General features: G+C 30.5%; 1 protein-coding gene, 1 long non-coding RNA gene and 2 pseudogenes across 3 annotated transcripts; 1 reads left to right on the top strand and 3 right to left on the bottom strand.

Annotated features, from left to right (window-relative positions):
* Positions 1-815: 815 nt before the first annotated feature.
* On the bottom strand, positions 816-1,786 carry LOC145942191 (uncharacterized). Its single transcript, XR_014426326.1, has 3 exons — positions 1,696-1,786; positions 1,488-1,553; positions 816-1,367 (listed from the first exon to the last, which is right to left on the bottom strand). It is a non-coding gene; the product is annotated as an uncharacterized LOC145942191 (long non-coding RNA).
* A 1,126-nt stretch (positions 1,787-2,912) lies between these two features.
* On the bottom strand, positions 2,913-4,789 carry LOC145941944 (uncharacterized; annotated as a pseudogene). Its single transcript, XR_014426262.1, has 5 exons — positions 4,495-4,789; positions 4,333-4,374; positions 4,092-4,257; positions 3,850-4,014; positions 2,913-3,742 (listed from the first exon to the last, which is right to left on the bottom strand). The product of XR_014426262.1 is annotated as an uncharacterized LOC145941944 (transcript).
* Positions 4,790-5,041: 252 nt separating this feature from the next.
* On the bottom strand, positions 5,042-8,264 carry LOC145941943 (uncharacterized; annotated as a pseudogene).
* Positions 8,265-11,641: 3,377 nt separating this feature from the next.
* Positions 11,642-12,431, top strand: LOC145941462 (uncharacterized). The gene is made up of 3 exons (XM_083047574.1): positions 11,642-11,775; positions 11,870-11,983; positions 12,056-12,431. The coding sequence occupies exons 1-3, from the start codon at positions 11,642-11,644 to the stop codon at positions 12,429-12,431; spliced, it is 624 nt and encodes a 207-aa protein (XP_082903700.1).
* The last annotated feature ends 6,520 nt before the right edge of the window (positions 12,432-18,951 follow it).

The raw sequence follows: 18,951 nt of genomic DNA, 5'->3' as shown, positions 1-18,951 counted from the left end.
AGAAAGAAAAAAAGAAAACATGGTGCTTGGAGAAGGAATTGAGGAAATAGATAAATTATAATACAATAATAGATAGGAAGAGTAATGTATGTATAGATGTATGCGAAGCAATCTAAGAGGCTATATTTATAAACTTTAATGTTTATTTGTTGAATTATTAATGGTTGTGATATATATTAATTTAAGTTACTTTAATGTGTTTTGGTATATTCTAATTTATTCTCGGAGGCTTATTGCTAGACTGAATATAGTAAAAAGGCTGTGTAAAAGAGATTTAAATTAAACTAGGCATTATAAAGTGCGATATTAATTATTTATGTATTTAATCTAAAGGAATAGAGGTGATATGATAGAATTGAATGATAAGGATGGGTTATGTGTGAGAGTAGGAAATTTTTTGTAAACCAAGTTCCACTTCCTGACTTTGTAAAAGTTGAAGTTATAATAAACTACTATAAGCTGTTAACGACTAATGTAAAACATAAAATAAAGAATTTATTATAAAACTAATTTATTATAAAAATAATAATTTACGCAAATTCGAATATAGGAAGGGCAAATAAGAGCTAAGCGCAGAAATAAGACGCAAATATTTTGTTGAATAAAACAAAATCTTTGCGTCTTATTTCTGCGCCTGGCTCTTATTTGCCCTTCCTATACTCGAATTTGCGTTTTATATCAGAGCTTTTCTTATTATTTTAATAATAATTTATTTTAGAATTGAAATATATACAATTTCACACATACACACACACACATACATACATACATAATGACTCGCATTAATGTTTGAACACCATAATACTTTAAAAATAATTAATTTGTATACTTATTTGAGGAATTTGATTTTGTTTTTTAGTAAGTTAAAGCACAAAAGAATATTCACCAAAATATTAAAGTTAGTAAGAGGCTGCACACAATAAAAGGAATAAAGAATAGACAACAAAAAATTTCTCTATTCTGCATAACTAAATTGCATTTCATATGTTTTATATTGAACTGTTCTTTATTTACTATTCCTGTTTTCTGTTTTTTATACTCTATTCCTTATTCCTTTTATTGTGCGCAGCTTCTAAGTATTACGATGTCCCAATATTAATACAAATCATTGTATAATTATGATTATAAATATACAATTTATCTGTTTCAATTACATAATAGACGGAACAACAAATTAAAAACCATTAAGATTCCCTACAAACTGCTTTGTAGTCTAATATTTTCAGCAAGTGCTTGCCAATATGTAGCTCCTGCTTCATCACATCTATCTCACAAACCATATTTTGTAAACTGGCAAAGTCATTATCATACTGTTTTTGAAGATTTTTTATTTTTTCTTCCACTATTCCGGTCTGGAGCTTGAGACACTGTATTTCATCCGCGTCAGATGATGGAACAGATTTAAGATTTGCAAAAAGATCAAGATATAACAAAACACTAGACACGATGGATATTTGTAATTTATTTGCAAATAAAACTAAATTTACCTCATACATGTTCATAAATAAATCAGCAGAATGATACAGCAGCGAAACGACTTAATATTTCTCCCTCTGCAAAAGAAAATTATTGAGAAGCGTTAAATTTGACGGGCTTAACCTTTAACGATGAGCAACAAGTTTTTCAAGATTCGAGAATATCACGTTCGATGCATTTCATTATTATATTTCGTATACATATATGAAGAATACTTACTTCAGTAGACAGCACTGATGATTTTCTTTTTCATTTACACTGCGACAAACACTGCTTACGTTTGCTCCAGTTTGCACTGACCTAGCACGACATGTGGATGTACGGGCCTAAGATGGCGGCGGTGACAAGGTGGAGGTAGATATCGCGCTTCTCTTATTATAGGACTCTAGTCTATATACAGGGTGTAACTAAACAAACGTATACAAAGCACACCATCAGGTGCAGGACAACAAACTAAATCGAAAAGTCCTGAGCCATTTTTTTATCTGAGCTTTATTTTTTACGCTACCCAGTAAGCAAAATGTTAGCAGAATGCCTGCAAATTTGATCAGAATTCTATATCAAAACCATAGCCATCTGTGTCCGCATTAAGCTCGTGTTCTGTCAACAAAGCCTGTTGACAAGCAATGTGAGCAGATTGGCGGCAGAAACCGAGCAAAACCTGCGCAACGCAGTTTGACGTCAGATTGGCAGCAGAAACCGAGCAAAACCTGCCCAACGCAGTTTGACGTCAGATTGGCGGCATAAATCACGCAGAGCTTGTGCACATGACTTGGCAACAGATTATCGACAGAAATCGAACAGGATCTGCCGTCATAATTTAAATGGAATAGTGGCATTTAAGGCTGATTTATAGAGGCCGTAACTGTTAACTTATGCTGGAACCGGTAAAATTCAATACTGGAATTTCAATGTTTTTGTTCATAAATTCATTATGAACGAAAGCATTGAAATTCCAGTATTGAATTTTACCGGTTCCAGCATAAGTGAACAGTTACGGTCTCTATAAATCAGCCTTAAATGCTTCATTAATTTACATTGCTCATTTTTTATGTTTGTTTTATTGGAAAAGCTGGTCAAATTTCTACAAATTTCGAAACATTACATATACAAAATTAAATTAAGTACACATAAAACATATAATATATAATTAAATAGTAGACAAAATTTACAATTTACATAGTAATTTTATAATAAAATGTCTATAATTAATATTACATATATAAATATATAGATTGTACGGATATATAACGTTACTATAAAAAATAAATGTGATAAAATATATATATATATATATATATATATATATTATCACATTTATCTTATATATATATATTATCATATTTATTTTTTATAGTAACGTTATATATCTGTTCATTCTATATATTTATATATGTAATATTAATTATAGACATTTTATTATAAAATTACTGTGTAAAATGTAAATTTTGTCTAGTTATTAAGTATTTTGTTTTTAAGTATTATATGTAAGTATTATATATAAGTATTTTACAAAAGTATACACTTCTTTTATATGTATTATTATTTTATATATGTATATATACATAAAATATCGTTGTGAAGCAGTTTATATAAGGAAGATGCAATATGCAGCCCAATTCCGAGGATCTTGATTATGGGAGCAACCTGGTAACACACAAAATGAACATTAAGCCATGGATATGAAAAAGAATATAAATAATTTAGTACTGAAAAGTACTGATAAAAATTTTAAAAAATTATTGGCACTGAAAAGTGCCGATTAATATGCGAACGATATGTTCCGCAATAAATATTTAAGTGGCACTGAAAAGTACCGATAATATGCGAACGATGTTCCAACGTATATATTAAAAAAATAGGCACTGAAAAGTGCCTTTCTTCGCAACCACAGCGAAGTCTGCTGAAAGAAAAGCTTTTAAAATAAAATATACAAAAATAATGAAGAAATAAAAATGTTCATGAAATAAAAGAATATTATATATATTAAAAATATTTAAAAATATGAAAAGAAAACTTTTACTTATCTTTTTATAAAGATCGTCTGCGTGTCTTACGCATCCTTACTCGTTTACTCGTTCGCTCTTTCTTCTTGGATTTCTTCCGGAATATCGTCATTCCAAAGCTCACGCCTGCGATTGCGTCGTACGCCTTGCATACGTGCCTTACTCCTGCATCTCTCCTTGGCTGTTCTAAGAGCTTCTCGCATCTGATGTTGGAATTCTGACCGAGTCGGCTTATTGAAATAACGGTTGCTGCTCACCGCCTCTGAAAAGAAACAATAGTTACATTATTATTATTAACAAGGTACGTAATATTAATGTTATATATTATACAATATTAAATATATACAGAAAAATAAAGAGATCGTACCATAAATTATATAATAAAGCGGGTATTATATAACGGCCGTTGTCGTTCTTCTTCGCGACCCCACCAAGTGAATGACGGCGTTATCGAATCCTGTAATCCCTCCTTCAGGCATAGATTTACCGCTTCCTTCAAATTAAATCCGCCAATGTATTTCAAATAATTCACCTAGAAAAAGTATTAAAAAATAATTTTAATGCATATTTCATACAGACAACAGAAAGTTTTTATATCTGTTTACTTACAACTTCACGATAATCGTCATCGTTAATAATTTCAAAAGCATCCATCTCGACCACTGATGATATAGGCAAACAGGCTGGTTTACGCGGTACGCGGTCGCGTTCGCGGTCGCGATCATTGTTGCTTTGCACGCATCTCAACAAATTGTGCAGCAAACCATTCATTCTTCTGCAAATAAAATATAATAAAAGCATCTATATTATAGACATCATGTGTTAATATAGATATATTTGATTTACTTACTTGAGTTCGACATCAATGCTACTCAATTTTTCTTGCATTATCCTATGAACATTGTACAAGTAATATTTACATTTTCTTTCTTATATATAATATTCTTATATAACGGAACAAATATATTTATTTAGAAATCACTATTTTTTTTTTAAATATATATAAATTTACCGATTGTCGGCCGTTTTTTCTGTAGACCATGGGATTTCAACGCGAGTCATTTCATTCATCTGAAAATTATCCTGTGCATCAGAGTGAATAGATGTATGTGGATGTGATGTGTGTGAATGTGATGTGTGTGGATGTGATGTTAAAGATGTCATAGTAGATGTATAAGATTGAATGTTTGTGGATGTGCGTGGATGTGTTATAGTGGATGTATAAGGTTGAATGTTTGTGGATGTGTGTGGATGTGTTATAGTGGATGTGTGAGGTTGAATGTTTGTGGATGTGTGTGGATGTGTTATAGTGGATGTGTAAGGTTGAATGTTTGTGGATGTGTTATAGTGGATGTGTAAGGTTGAATGTTTGTGGATGTGTGTGGATGTGTTATAGTGGATGTATAAGGTTGAATGTTTGTGGATGTGTGTGGATGTGTTATAGTGGATGTGTAAGGTTGAATGTGTGTGGATGTGTGTGGATGTGTTATAGTGGATGTATAAGGTTGAATGTGTGTGGATGTGTTTGGATGTGATGTTAAAAGTGTTACAGTGGATGTATTAAAAGCTTGAATGTTTGTTTCTGATTGCGTATAGATAGGAATGTGTGGTTGTGTGTCCGTGTGTTCTGGTGTATAAATATTAGTATTAGTATTAGTATTATTTAAATTCTCATCCATATCAGAATCATCTGAATTATCCCAAAATCTTTTTAGATGGTCGACATCCGTGTCAATATCTCCAGCCGTGACAGTCTTTGGGATCTTCCTACGTTTCGGTAATTCATCGGAGGAAGTGGTGTTATACCGAGAAGGCTTCCCAACGGTGCGTTTCGGTCGTCCCTCCATCTGTTTGTAAGCAAAAATATACATATGTCGATTATAGTACAATATACATTATAATATAATATAGCACAATAAATATATAGCACAATATATATATAATATTTGATTAAATATAGTTTTTATAAAATATAAAAACAAAAATAAAAAATTAGAAAATATACGTTATCTTTGAAAGTATAAATAAAATATATTGCATTATATTGCATATGTTGCATTATATTTAACTTTTTCATACAGGCAAATTTAAATTAAGAAAAAAAATAAATATTAAATATTAAAATATTAAAATGTTAAGATAAAATTCAAATTGTACTCACAAAAATATTAAACTGCACACAATTTATAGTAAACTATTAAGAAAATTATTCTGTTGTAAACATGCATATTATGTGTGTGTGTGTGTGTGTGTTCAATAATGGATATAATACATAATGTATCAAAAGCAAAAAAAAAGAAAGCGACAAAGAGGCAGAAGATTAAGACGAAAATAATAATAAAATAGTATTTTTTAAACTAGCAAACATTTGTTTAAAAAAAAGAGAAGAAAAACAGAAAGCAAACCAACAAACCAACAAATCAAGAAACCAAGAAACCAAAAAATCCGAACCAAGAAGACAAACAAGAAAATAAAATATCGTAAAGTATAAAAAATTCATGCAGAAAAGAAAACCATAATCCTTTAATCCTTTACAAAAACTTGTCAAAGATTTTTGCAAGGATATATTTTACACCTTCTCACTATGTATAATAGCAGCGACAACGTATCGAGGTGAATGATCTTCTTCGTCACTGTCACTGTCATCCATCGATGTAGAATTCCAGAAAGGCATTCTATAACATTTAGCATGAACTTCATCCAGATTAATATAAAAGATTTCATTGCTCAACATGGAACATGTATATATTTGAAGAGCTGAAGATAATATACCAATGTCATAAAAATCTTCAACCTGTAAAAATTTTTTAACTGCTAAACGATACAAATTATTGTCTAGAACAATATTGCAGACGATGCAAATGGATCCGTTATACAAGATGCAGCAATTATCACGTATATCTATGCTCAACAATATTCCGTTAAATTTAATTTTACGAAACTGACGACAATTACTATCATTATTATACAATGCAGATACATGAATGGACGAATCAATGACACGAGCATCTGTTCCGTGAATTTCAATCTCTTTCATTCTTTTGACAAATTGTTGCAGAGGTAAACCCGGTTTTCTACAATATTTTCTAAAAATGGACATGTTATTTTCATAAGGAAATGAAGAAAATGAATCCAAATTGCCAAAATGTCTCGCATCATCGGTAAGATGAAGAAGATCATGAACATTATAAGAATTGAAAGTTGGACCATAAAGAATCTCACTTCGAAGAACAAATTTTTGTAGCGCAAGCTCTGCAAAATTCATAAATTTTCTTGACGATGAAAATTTAGAAACTAAGATTCTTATTGCCACATGAAAGAATAAAAAGTGTTTGTATAATCTCTCGTCCAATAGACCATACGTTACAACTGGTCCTGTATATAGCAGAAATTGACGATATTCTGTTGCTTTAAATTTGGAACACATGTCAAGAGATCTAGGGCGTCTTGCAAAATCTGATGGACAATATTCTTTAAGATTATTCAATCTTGCAGACATAACAGAAATGGATCTTCCTGATAATTTCGACAGACGTGAATACTTTCCATGTATCCATGCAGACAAAATTTTTTTCATGACGCCCAAACACCAGATGCATATATTCAAAAGGTGTTTGCGAAACTATCCCTATAGGAAGCATTGATAAGGGGCTCTTTCCCTCTTTATGATGATCTTCATCTACACATCTCACATATTCTTCATCGGTTCGAAGAGAATGATTTATACCATTGAAGACATAGCGACCCTCACAGCGTACACCAGAAACTTTACACTTGGAACAAGGATGCAAAGACACATGACTACGATGGTTAAGAATAAATGCTCGAGCTGGTGCGTCTGCTATGAAACATCTCAACCGTATTGGCACTTTACATCCATGAAAATTGATTCCTCCGTTAGATATGATTCTTGTGATATCTGCAACAAATCTTTTCAAGAAAATATTAGGATCGCATGGTTTTTGTGCACCTTTATAAACTCCCACTACTATTGGGCTAGTCCGCTGTACATTTACAATTCTACATTGAATGGGCCAAAGTTGAATAGTACCTGATTTATCTAAACTACATCCATCTGTATTGAAATCAAGTTCTAAGTAATTAATAGATGCGATTGGAATATCTGAAAGATGTTGAATAATCCCTGCTTCGAGATCAAAATGAACATATTCTCCTGGTTCTATATCAAAAGTGACAACACGTGTATGTGGTGTATCAAGAAGTGTTCTTACATCTTTAGGCAAGGTAGAAAAGCAGGGATGTGTTCGCAGAAGAGATAATATACTATTACCTTGAATATGTGTTAAATTATTATTCGCGAAACAAGATGCTAAACGTTCGCGAAAGGATGGCTCAATCGATGAAGTATTATTAAAGAATGATGCAATTGCATCATCCTTTAATGATATTGAGCCATTATCTCCAAAAGTTGCATCGCACTTATAATTACAATTATCTAATATGTTACAGTTATTATTATTATTTGTAAAAGAAGAACCGTATTCGGTAACTAATGGAATATTTTGAATATCACGATTATTTTCGGAAATATATTTTGAACGACAATATAAACGATTTTTTATTTCGAACATAACCCTACTTCGTTGTCTCATAGATAAATTGTTTAATGTTTTTCGTGAGATAGATGATTTTAATTTGATTTTTTCCATATTTACGTATCTCCTCGATGACGTCTGCTGCAAATGATGTACGTAGCTCGTCGAATCCTGTGCAATTTTTAACTATAATATTCTTCGTTCGCACTAGTCACTGCTCACTGCCGCAACGATTAAACTCAGAATGATCGAGAAAGCGATCCGTTAAAAATAGCGGTAAAGCTGAGATCGCTGTGATCCAATCACAAGCTTCGGCCAATCCAATACGGATTATTGCTAGGTAATAACATGGCGCGAAATTTAACAGCATTAATCGGATAACATTACTAAGATTGTAAATATAAAATATTACATATATTTTAATATTTGTACATATATATAATATATATGTATGTATATATATATATATATATTAATTATAAATATTATATAAATATCAATTTTATATATATATTAATTATAAATATTATATAAATATCAATTTTATATATATATTAATTATAAATATTATATAAATATCAATTTTATATATATAAATATATATATGTATAATATATATAATATAAATATTTAATATATAATATTAATTAAACCTTTTATTATAAAACTTCATTATCATATTATATAAAATCTGTAACTTTTGTCAATTATTATTAAATATTATTATTAAAAGTATACATATTATATAAATTAAACATTAAAAGTTTATTAAGCGATTGAAAATAAAGGGTTTTTCGCAAACTAAGCCTTGTGGAAATAAAATAATAATAAATTAACATTCTTTAGTTAATTTGAGGTAGAGTTTACTTTAATAGAATTTTAATTTAAGGCTTAGTTACAAAGATACATGATGGCAAAAATTGAAAACATGCAAAAAATAATGACCTCCCTCGACATTTTCGCTGAGGAAAAATCGTCTCCAAATAATCCCAGGAATCTGCACACGAATTTAGTTCCCATCATTCTGGGACACCCTGTATATATATGTGTGAAATAATTTTACGCGCGTTTCACATTGTATATCTTTTTATATGTGTATTTTTTGTACTTTATTTTTCTATGTGTAATTTTTTGAAATTTGATATTTTTCCCAAACAAAAAGTACATTGCACATCTAATTTATTATCTTTTAATATATAAGCGAAACAAGTAATATAAATTAGTGAAACATATTTTATATTAATATACTGTAATGCCATTTTAATTATGACGGCAGATCCTGCTCGGTTTCTGCCAACAATTTGCTACCAAGTAATGTATGTGCTGGCTCTGCGCGGTTTCTGTCGCCAATCTGACATTAAACTGCGTTGCGCAGCTTCTGCTCGATTTTTGCCGCCAATCTGCTATAATAATTCTGTACAAATCCTGCTCGATTTCTGCTACTGATCTGCAGTCAAATTATGTCAGCAGGTTTTGTAACATTTCTGCTGACATTCTGCTATCATTATTTGATATAACAGATTTTGTGTACAATCTGCAGTCTTTATGCTTACACAAATTTAGAGCAGGTTTTGGCAAAATCTGTTCGAACAGATTTTGCTGACTGGGTATAAATTCTTAAAGTTTGCCAATCAGCGCGTGGCTACAACGAAAGGCAGCGTAGGCGCCGCCTACTGGGTGGGGAGCGCGGGATCGGAGAGTAGCGAGACAAAGTGGGGCGAAGCGAATGTAGCATGTCTCTGCTCTTTTTTGTACGTTTTGCGTAGCTCTTAAAATGTGATTATTCTCGATACTCTCGGTAGTGTGGAATATTTAATTTTTCCATCTCGTTAGCTGTCTCCATATTTGTGTTTAGAAATACTTTTTCTTTGAAGAGAAAGGTGACCTCACATGAGTTGTAGTCCGGAGATCGAGCAGGCCACGGACTAGTACTGAATCCTTCCCATCCTTGAGGAAAATTTTTATCGAAGTAATGGCGGATGATACTTTTGAATAAGATTCATTGAAATTAATATTTCATAGATATATCATGATTTTCGCTGAATATTATTTAAATCTAGTAAAAACCAAATTATAGAAGTTGGATTTTTATGTCGATAAATGTACCTTTACAAGAAACATTTTAGGAATGTTTAATATCCACATTCTCTTATCATTACCATTACTGCAGCCATTTGGAAATCTATTTCTTACTCGAATGAGATCTTTTCAACATCGAATTCCGTAAATATTTGGTATGGATTGCCGAGAAATCAAATCGTAAGTAGGTATTTTAAACTGAAATAAAATTAAAATTTAATTGTAATTTAAATTAATTAAATTGAAACTATTTTTATTGTTTCCTTTTTAATCATTTCTCTAATGTAACTTTTTTTATTATCTTTCGTCTGTCTATCGATTTGAATTATTTTTTTATTTAATCAATACAATAAACATTTTCTTTCTAGAAAAATAATGTGTAATCGTTATATTACTGTTTACTTTTATTACTAGTATTGTTCCTATTGAATTATTTTTCCTATTGACATAAGGTTTGTTCGTGTTGCATGTACTTTCAGAACTTTTGTACTAAGTGTACACTAACTCGTTTTTGTTGACGGACATGATGTAATAACTGCTGTTCGTTTTACCAGTGCAATTGCACTTCTGGCAACACTTTTTGTACTTGGTCTTGAGGAAGAGTAAAACGTGCAAAGATGGCCGATAAGTGGGAGGAGGAGTAGGGAGTAGGTTAGAGAGGTAAAATCAAATAATACATAACCTCTTAAATAATTTTATATCTCAAATTGAGATTTTAATACATATATAAATATGTTTCAGCTTTTGTTATATGGAATAAAACAACTAATACAAGATGCCAAAAATTTTACGTGGGTTTTTTATATTAAATTCAGTGGGAAATATTAATTTTGATGTAGATGGATATGCGATATGCATGATTGAAGGTATAAAATATATATATTTAGTTTTAAAAAATATTTTTATCTTTTTAAAATTTTATTTTTGAAATTTTTATATTAGAAATTTGCTTTATAATAATATAAAATAATATAATATTGAAATTATATCTTCTAATATCTTCTCTTTTATTCAGATGGAAGACAGTTCAAAATTAAAAAAAATGAAATTAATTTTGCTTGTGATACCATAAACTTTATTTTTGAAGACACTCAAGTCTGTGTAAAACTTCCTAAATCAAGAACTAAAATATATGAGAACAGATCTCAAAATCTAAACGATTTAAATGATCAAAATGATCAAAGCGATCAAAATTATAATAAAAATGATGAAAGTGATCAAAATTATAATCAAAATGACCAGAGTGATCAAAGATATAATCAAAATGATGAAAGTGATCAAAATTATAATCAAATTAATCAGAGTGATCAAAGATATAATCAAAATGATCTAAATGATCAAATTGATCAAAATGGTCAAAATGATCAAGATAATGATCAAAATATTAACAATGAATCTACACAGTTCTTTTGGAATGATGCAGCAACAAAATTGTTGTTGGATATATATAAATCCAAGAAAAATCTTGTAAGTGTAAGAAAAATAAAAACATTTAAAATTTTATGGAAACAAATTGCGGAAATTATGGGGCAAAATGGTTACTCTGTAACTTCGTTACAAATCGAAAATAAAATAAAATCACTAGAACGTTCATTTAAAAATATGATCAGTAATAATAAAAAAACAGGAAGAGCAAGAAAAACTTGTAAATATGAAGCGTAAGTATTTGTAAATACATATTTTTATATGATACATATACATATATAATATTAGACTTAATATTACAAATAATATAATTCTCTTTAATTACAGCGAGTTAACAGATTTATTAGGAGAAAAACACAACATACAACCATTGGCTTTATCGGGAAGGAATGGCTTGGTACTTAGAGAACAACTAAATTCTAATAAAGAAAATAATGCTATGTAAATATAATATATAGAATATGTACAAATAGTGCATATCAAATTTACTTATGTCATTAATTAATTTTATAGAGTTAACAACATAGTTGACGTCTCCGAAGAATTTAGTGATCCAAGTTCATCAAATAGTAGAGCTCCTATCGAAAATGTACAAAGGTTGAGAAAAGATGAACTACAAAATACACATAAGATACGACGAAATACAACGACTGCATATCTAAGTAAATGTCAAGCTGCTCTGGATACGTATATTTCTGAAAAAAATAGTGAAAAACAACGCAACGAAAACATGCAAGTACAGATACTGGAAGAATTTAGAAATATTAGGAAAGCTCAAGAAGATTTTATTAACTGCTCAAAGAAACAGTGGGACATGATAAATAAGAAGTTAAAAGAGATGAAAAAAATGAAATTCTTAAGGAAATTGCAAAAAGTTTGCAAGACATAGCTACATTTTCTCAGTACAAATAATATCCCACTGTTTCTTTGAGTTCATAAAATCTTCTTAAGCTTTCTTATAATAGTGAAGATATATATTTATTTCTGTTGTTTTTGAATAACGAGATCTTTCAAAATTCGTCCTATATAATACTTACCTTTTTTTAATATTAGTTTTAATTCTTAATAATATTTAATAAGTTTTAATAAGTATAATTATTTAATATTGTTTTGTTTAAAATGTTTGTTTGTTACTTGAGAAAAAGTTGAATTTTTATTTACTAATATAAAAAATAATATTAAAATCTGTGATAATTTCTATAATTTCTAAGTAAAGTGTAAAGTTTCTATGGGTACTTTCCGATTCACGCAAATGATGCGCATAATGCATCATTTATCCTTGTTTAACATTTGGTGAACAACAAGGATAAATCATGCATTATGCGCATCATGCGTGAATCGGAAAGTACCCTATGTAAGTTTAAGTGACAGTACAAAATGCAATACTTGTAAGTTAGAAACATTATAGTAGTGTACGTACAATATTTCTAAGTTTTGAAGTTTTTTTGTTAGTAATTATGGAAGTTATTGGTGATACAATATTATAAATAGATCATAGGAATCATATCTCTTAAGTTATATTTATATAATGAATACAATATTCTACTTAATTTAATTTAATTTTTCCACTAAAATAAAATTTTATCCCATGATTATCATTTTTTATTTGTATGCATAAGTGACAGCAATATAAAATATAATTTTAAAAAATAAGACGTGATCAATAACTTTAAACATAATTGAGACATGTACTATTACAATAAAATAATAAGAATATTGTCGCACAATTTTGTTTTTGTGATATAAGGATATACTTGTATTAATTATTGTTTATTATAACTAAAATATTATTTCACAGAGAATATAATTATATCAGAAACATGCTACATTTTTTCCTGTTAAAGTTTCTTAATATTTACCTGCGTTGAATCTTTAAACATTATTGTAGTATTAATGTTTTTGAATTATTTTTAAAATAATACAAAATAATTGAAATAAAAAAACTAAAAAAAATTCTATAAATTCTTTAAAGAAACAGTTGGCACTGAATTACTATAATTATTATTTGTTTCATTAGCATACTATTGAGCAATTAATTGACGACATAACTCATCTCGTAAAATGCGACCACGTTGATTTTCAGGAATAATTTCATCATTATTAATATTTATCATATTGGCTTCTGGATCAGGATAATCATCCTGAAGTGGAGGCTCCAGTAATTCTAAATCGCGTATACTTGCCAAATTGTGTAAAACGCAACAAGCATGTATTATTTGTACCATACGTACAATATTTCGAAGTTTGAAGTGATACAATTGTCTAAATCTTTGTTTTAAACAACCAAATGCGTTTTCAATTACTACACGACACGAACTCAATTTACTATTAAAATGCCTCTGAGCTCGTGTCAGATGCCCATTATCTCTATATGGAACCATTAGGCATTCCAAACAAGGATATGCACTATCTCCTAATATATAAGAACCTTCTAAAAATAATTTGTTTTTATATAATTTAATATAAAATAATGAATATATTAATAACGTAAATATATCACTTACTTGGACAGATTTCCTGAAGACATTCGTACAAATCAGATTCCCGAAAAACCCTGGCATCGTGTACAGATCCGGGGTATCCAACAAACACATCTACAAATTTCAGTTTATGATCTACTACATCTTGCATGTGTATAGAAAAATATTGTTTTCTATTAACATAGGAATCATGATCTTGCGTTGGTTTATCAATTCGGATGTGCGTGCCATCCATAGCACCTATAAACAAATTTTAAGTTGCATGTATATGAATAAATTATAAATATAATATTTACACATAATAATCTAACAAAAATGGATTATAAATGTAATACCAATGATTCCAGGAAACTGTTTCTTTTCCAAGAAATATGCCATTGTTTCTTCTTTTTCTTGTAATGTAGGAAATTTTATTATATGTGGCGCAAGCTGCATTACAAAATTTGTTACTCTTGTTAAAATGACATGCAATGTACTAATTGTAATGCCAAACCGATCAGCGACATCGCGATATCCTGCACTTTCATGTCCAAGATACCACAAATATGTTAAAATATGTTTTTCTGCTGAAATTGGTGCATATCCTGCATATTCTGCAATGTTGATTAGCTTTGCTAAATATATTTACCAATAAACAATAAAACTACATCTATTTTATAAATTAGTATGCTTTCCATTTAGCGACACAAGTCGACACAAGCATCATTCTATCTTTGTTCTACATTCTGTAAGAATAAAGATAGCTTGTGTCGACTTGTGTCGCTAAATGAAAAACATACTTAGTCTATTAAATAAATAGACAATTTCTGATATTACAAATTATATGCAGTTTGAAAATAAATAATAGTGAAATACCTTGTAGAGATGTAAAGATTTCAGATGTTGTAAAATGCTCAATAAGATAATATGCAACTGGACGTGACAAGCGAAAATGCATAATAAAATCATTATTAATATAATTTCGAACAACATTTTCTATATAATTATTAACTTTGATGTGATGAATACGTTGAACACCTCTTAATCCTAATTGTATTAAATATAGCATTTCGTCATCTAAAATATAAAAATATACAGAAATTGTTCTTTTATCAGTAAATAATTATTAATATTAATATTAATAATTATTTACTGATAAGTATCTGTATTATTTTATTAGTATTATAAGTATCTGTATTATTTTATTATATAGTATTATAATAAACATTTTATTTATTTTATTAAGTAAAATATATATATACTATTTACATACCAGCATAGTAGATAGCCTCTGGATATGCTGGAAGTAGAGGTAAAAGTAAATCATCGTCGTCAGACGTATCCATTATTTCTTCTATATTATCTAATATTTCATTAATATTTACTTCGTACGCCATTTTGATAACCTATGTGCACTTTGGCGTTCGAGTTGTTTTGTACAAATAACTAAATAAAATTATACATTTATTATATTCCTAGAGAACTCACTAGAATTGAAGTGTAAAAGGTGCAAGCAACGCGAACAAACCTATAAACTTATTGACAGGACTTAGATCGAACTTTTTATATTATCACGCTTGAACTCTCAAAAGTAGTCTCGATTTCTTACAAAATAATCTGCCAGATTTGTTGGTTCCGGCAGAGAATAATTTAGAAGAGGTAACATTAAATAGATGAGCTATGATATTCATACACGATGACGCACTTGTCCATTCTGCACGTAAGAATTATTTTTATTATAAAAATATTTATTTTGAATATGTATAATATATCTTTACTCTTATTTTATTATTATTATATTTATATTATTATTTATTTTTATTTTATTATTATAAAAATGTTTATAATTATTATTTTATTGCGTAGTTTAATAGAATCTATCAAAATTGTGAAGATCGCTATCTCAGTTTCAATACTGTATTCTACTCTCAGGGCTTAATTTTTATATCATGTTCACACATCAAGACTAAAAATCTTAATAAAAGTAGTCATTACTACATACATATGTATTATAATGTTTTCATACATGAAGAAAGTTTTTTTTTGTTAAATATGTTAAAAATAAAAACATACTTTGCGCTTAAAATAAATTTAATATTTAAGTCCAATTATCGGAACCACTTTTAATATTAATTTCAATGAATCTTATTCAAAAGTATCATCCGCCATTACTTCGATAAAAATTTTCCTCAAGGATGGGAAGGATTCAGTACTAGTCCGTGGCCTGCTCGATCTCCGGATTACAACTCATGTGAGGTCACCTTTCTCTTCAAAGAAAAAGTATTTCTAAACACAAATATGGAGACAGCTAACGAGATGGAAAAATTAAATATTCCACACTGCCAAGAGTATCGAGAATAATCAAATTTTAAGAGCTACGCAAAACGTACAAAAAAGAGCAGAGACATGCTACATTCGCTTCGCCCCACTTTGTCTCGCTACTCTCCGATCCCGCGCTCCCTACCCAGTAGGCGGCGCCTACGCTGCCTTTCGTTGTAGCCACGCGCTGATTGGCAAACTTTAACAATTTATAGCGTAAAAAATAAAGCTCAGATAAAAAAATGGCTCAGGACTTTTCGATTTAGTTTGTTGTCCTGCACCTGATGGTGTGCTTCGTATACGTTTGTTTAGTTACACCCTGTATAATATGTCATTGGCACTAAAGTGAATGGCCTAGTTTACATCGTACACTTGATACGCGTATCAAATAGTAAATAACTAGTACATTGATTCAGTTATTGGCTGATTAGCTCAAATGCACTACTTGATACGCGTATCAAGTGCTCGATGTAAACTAAGCCAATGATAACACCTATACCACCAAATATATTGATTCTAATACCCTATATTGCACGTTTTATGCGCACTACACCTACTAATGTACTTTTAGATCTAAACGGTGAACAACCATTAAAAACAAGGTGGCAATTCCTGACAGAGAAATTCTTGTGCAAGACTATAGCTCGTCTGTCTCATCCCCTTTGCTCAACCTTCACTCAAGCAGGTCATCCATTTGGCAACGATACTATTCAAAGCAACAATTTCATAGACACTTTCAAGATTCACTCACATCTCTTTAACCAAATCGACCAATTTTATTTGCCTGGTCACCTAGATTTCCCGTACCACATTAGAAACTTTAAACCATTAAATGACACTGAATCGGGCGTTCATATAAAAAACAGTAGCGGCGCTGACGCTTCTGGCGCTTTCGCCTCCTGGCTACAAGAACAAGAAATTAATTTCAGCTTTTATACTGATGGCTCTAGAGCTGAAATAGAAAATCAACACAGAGTAGACTTTGCAGTCTTCTCGCCCAAAATGAACCTCTCCTATAAAAAAAGAATTAACCCACACTCCTTAATATTTGATGCTGAAGCTTTAGCAGTAGCTGAAGCTCTCCAAATAATTGAAGATGAAAAAATTGACAAATCAGTAATCTTCTCTGACTCTTTAAGTGTCCTCACAAACCTCAAAAATCTTGTTTATCATGGAAAATCACATCATATCATTTTTAATATTCAGAATATCATGACCAACTGTAACCAACTTGGTCTCAATGTTAAAATCGTCTGGGTACCCAGTCACTGCGGTATACCAGGTAATGAGAAGACAGATTCTTTGGCTAAAGAGTCACTGCACCTTCCCGACTCCTTCCTTCTTTGCAAATGTCATTACACCAATTTATACTCCAAATTCAAAAAAGAGGCCAAGGCTAGGGCTGCTGAGATTCTTTTGAATGAAAGCCTTTACAAGAGCGCCAGATATTTCTCAAAAATCGATACACCACTATCCCTTCCCTGGTACCAAAAAACCAAAGAAGTTCTCACTCGACCAGTAATAACTCTCTCTCATTTCAAGACTCAGATCTTACCATACAGCCTCAAACTCCCACCTATGGGAAAAAACATAATAGACTCTCCCCAATGCTCCTGCGAACAAACATATCAGGACATTAATCACATTTTCTTTCATTGCCCTAATTTTAGCGATCTTTCTAATGAACTTATATCCACATTAACAAAATCAAATCCACTAATCACCCTTGATATACCAAACATTGTATTTTCCAACAACTCTCAAGCATACAAAGCTATACTGGCCTTTACTAAAAAAGCCAACATATATTTATAACTTTTCTTACTACTAACCCCCAGCTCTTTCAGACTAAAACTGGCGTATAGGTGTATTCTCACGAAGCCTTCCAGCTACATAAGAAGAAGAAGAAGAAGCGGATTATTTTAGTATGGTCAGGTTCGATACTCCTGACTCGCGAGTATCAGACCAAGTTGATACGCGTATCAAAAGATGCCAGCACGCTGTAAACGCATCAAATCTCATCCTCATACATTTTATCACATTTTTTAAACGTTTTTGCTGCATATTTAAAATTTTAAACACTAACATAAATGATATCATAATTTGTTCTCTTTCCATTATTTTTATATTTCGCTAAAAACCTAACCTTATCTGTTTTGAAATCGATCGGTGTAAACAGGGACTAATCAAATGTTTAATCCGCACCAACTTGATGCGCGTACCAATCGATTTAACGGTATAAACTAGACCATTGACATATTAAGATAGACTGCTTATGAGGCAGTGAAACCGGGAGTGGGAACATCCTCCTGAAGGAAAGAAATGACTTGAGGTTTATTCGCGTCGCGCGCCCCAAGCATGCCCCAACATGCTTTTTCTCACTCTAATGCGCTCCATTAAAGTGCATTGAAGTGAGAAGAAGCATGTTGTGGCATGCTTGGGGCACGCGACGCGAACAAACCTTTGGGTTTCTGTTTTCTTCCAATAAACATGACTTATGACGTAATCTGCGCACCAGTGCAGTATACCATTAGGAGAAGACAAAAAGTCAAGTCAATTCATGCCATCTTTTTCCCTCAGAAGGATGCCCCCCACCACCTTATAAGCAATCTATCTTAATATGTCTATAGT

This window comes from Prenolepis imparis, unplaced genomic scaffold, assembly GCF_030444845.1.
Source record: "Prenolepis imparis isolate NDT839.2.m4 unplaced genomic scaffold, iyPreImpa1.0 SCAF_10, whole genome shotgun sequence".
NCBI lineage: Eukaryota > Metazoa > Arthropoda > Insecta > Hymenoptera > Formicidae > Prenolepis > Prenolepis imparis.
Note: the sequence above shows the minus strand (reverse complement) of the source record. Positions and strands in the feature narration are given on the sequence as shown.